Source organism: Oncorhynchus mykiss, chromosome 8 (assembly GCF_057628025.1).
Source record: "Oncorhynchus mykiss isolate SJ-2025 chromosome 8, ASM5762802v1, whole genome shotgun sequence".
Taxonomy (NCBI): Eukaryota; Metazoa; Chordata; class Actinopteri; order Salmoniformes; family Salmonidae; genus Oncorhynchus; species Oncorhynchus mykiss.
This window is the reverse complement of record NC_143029.1, coordinates 39258193-39261186: the sequence shown is the minus strand read 5'-3', so window position 1 is coordinate 39261186 and position 2994 is coordinate 39258193. Positions and strand designations below refer to the sequence as shown.

Here is a 2994-nt window from a genome sequence, read left to right as displayed (position 1 = left end):
TCCATCCTGGTGGTGCAGGGGACTAATTCCATGGATAGAGAACAGAAGATCATATGTTTGAATCTCACTGACACCGTGCTACAATAAAAAATGTATGTTTGCCTTATTAAAGCCTAAGCAAAATAAATAGTTCAAAACAGCTAACTTCAGCTAGTAGTATTATTAAAAGTCTTATTGAAACATTGAAAAACCTCCAAATAACCTATAATTTCCGTTCACAGAACGTTAATAAAACCTTACATGAAAAACTTCAGGGAACCATAGGATAACGTTCGTATAACTTCCCTTCAACCTAAAAATGTACTTTCCCAGAACAGGTGACATTTTCACTGACGTGGAATCTCCATGTCTTCATCCCCAGAACTAATGGAATAACAAAAACTGATGTTGTTAATGTTGACTATGGCACCTCTGTGACCTGAGTAGTGGAAAAGGCCAAATAGCCAACCAGAGACAGACAGGGAAGCATTGATAAAGGGTGACCTCAGAGATGATTACCTTGACCTTCAGTTAACCTTAATGGAGTGTTCTAAGAGATAACAGAGAAAACTGAGTGATGTAAGGGCAACGGTGGAATACACTGACACTGTGTCTCTGTTCTATCAAAGAGCCGTGTTTGGATGTTATGCAGTTGATGGTTACGTAATCAATTAATCAATTAAATTAAACAAGTACAAATAAAATAATTTTAATCATGTCCTCAAAGTGCTTTTTGATTTGATTTCTGAGGTAATTCTCATCAGTTCATTACTTGAAACAAATTCAAATTAAAGCGTAGCTTGTGATGATGGTGTTTTATTTTCAAAGGAGAAGCAATTTGTTTCTGTAAGAGTAAGTTAATTATTCATTATTTTCTATTTTGAAAAGTGAGCAGCTCTGTAGACATAGACAAGCTGAAATGGTGCTGGCTGGAACATTGGCGTGTGAGTATTTCATTGGCTGAGGGAGGAAAAGGTAATTATTTTAATGAAATTCTTAGCTGCTTTATTCTCTACTGTGTTTCAGAGAACAAAACAGTGGGCTCCAGTGACGGGCAATTTGACAAAATTACAGCAAACCACCTGCAATGTTTTCTGCATTTTAATCAGACTAAAAGCTGGCTTTAAATTACAGCAATATTAATCAAATAGGGCTGCCTTAACGATGTTTAAATGAATTAGGCACTAGCTCTCTCTATAGGCTATGTGAGGATGCTCAGCTCTTGCGTTCACTACTTTTGTATTTACGGCTGTATAAATCCCAAGCCCATGATGCTATAAGTTAGTATCATTAAACTGTTATTGCTCTAACTATTCCAAACAGCACTTTGCCCATCCGCCCCAGCATAAGAGAGACGCACATTTGTCAGGTTTATCAAAACACATCAGTCATGTTTCTCTTTCCACTAAATCAGTTGTCACACTATATCGTAGCCTGTCTGTCCCACTGATCCATCACACAGCATCCTGGGAACTACAAGAATAAATAATATAGTATGCTATGTTCTTTTTGTATTTTGTTTTTAGAGGGCACACCTGCCACAAATGCCTTTCCCCGCATTCACGTCATGAACTAGGAATTCTGGCAGTTATTTTTGGCTTTACCAGTATAAAATCATCAATAATCATCAGACAACCAATAATATATTCCCAGAGATTAGCTTGCTCTACTCAGGCAATCATAAATATGCAAGGTATTTGAAATGATCCTCTTTGATGATATTATGTGTGACTTGAAGTCCTAAGTACACTGAACAAAAATTTGAATGCAACAATTTCAAAGATTTTACTGAGTTACAGTTCATATAAGGAAATCAGTCAATTGAAATAAATTCATTAGGCCCTAATCTATGGATTTCACATGACTGGGAATATGGATGATGCATGGCTTGCAAACTAAACTCAGCAAAAAAAGAAACGTCCCTTTTTCAGGACCCTGTCTTTCAAAGACAATTCGTAAAAATCCCAATAACTTCACAGATCTTCATTGTAAAAGGTTTAAACACTGTTTCCCATGCTTGTTCAATGAACCATAAACAATTAATGAACATGCAGGGGAACAGGTCGTTAAGACACTAACAGTTACAGACGGTAGGCAATTAAGGTCACAGTTATGAAAACTAAGGACACTGAAGAGGCCTTTCTACTGATGCTGAAAAAACCCAAAAGAAAGATGCCTAGTGTCCCTGCTCATCTGCGTGAACATGCCTTAGGCATGCTGCAAGGAGGCATGAGGACTGCAGATGTGGCCAGGGCAATAAATTGCAATGTCTGTACTGTGAGACGCCTAAGACATCGCTACAGGGAGACAGGACGGACAGCTGATCGTCCTCGCAGTGGCAGACCACATGTAACAAAACCTGTACAGGATCGGTACATCCGAACATCACACCTGTGGGACAGGTACAGGAGGGCAACAACAACTGCCCGAGTTACACCAGAAATGCACAATCCCTCCATCAGTGCTCAGACTGTCCGCAATAGGCTGAGAGAGGCTGAACTGAGGGCTTGTAAGCCTGTTGTAAGGCAGTTCCTCACCAGACATCACCGGCAACAATGTTTCCTATGGCAAAAAGTGCTCTTCACTGACGAGTCGCAGTTTTGTTTCACCAGGGGTGATGGTTCGAGGCCTGTACTCTGGAGCGGGATCGATTTGGAGGTAAAGGGTCCGTCATGGCCTGGGGCGGTGTGTCACAGCATCATCGGACTGAGCTGTTTGTCATCGCAGGCGATCTCATTGCTGTGCATTACAGGTAAGACATCCTACTCCCTCATGTGGTACCCTTCCTGCAAGATCATCCTGACATGACCCTCCAGCATTACAATGCCACCAGCCATACTGCTCGTTCTGTGCGTGATTACCTGCAACACAGGAATGCCAGTGTTCTGCCATGGCCAGCGAAGAGCCCGGATCTCAATCCCTTTGAGCACGTCTGGGACCTTTTGAATCGGAGGGTGAGGGCTAGGGCTAGGGTAATTCCAACCAGAAATGTCTGGGAACTTGCAGATGCCTTGG

The 2994-nt window shown here is 41.2% G+C and overlaps 1 protein-coding gene across 1 annotated transcript; it reads left to right on the top strand.

Moving 5' to 3' along the window:
• Positions 1-2099: 2099 nt before the first annotated feature.
• On the top strand, positions 2100-2787 carry LOC149981649 (uncharacterized). The gene has a single exon (XM_090183028.1). The coding sequence runs from the start codon at positions 2128-2130 to the stop codon at positions 2785-2787; it is 660 nt and encodes a 219-aa protein (XP_090039154.1). The 5' UTR covers positions 2100-2127.
• The last annotated feature ends 207 nt before the right edge of the window (positions 2788-2994 follow it).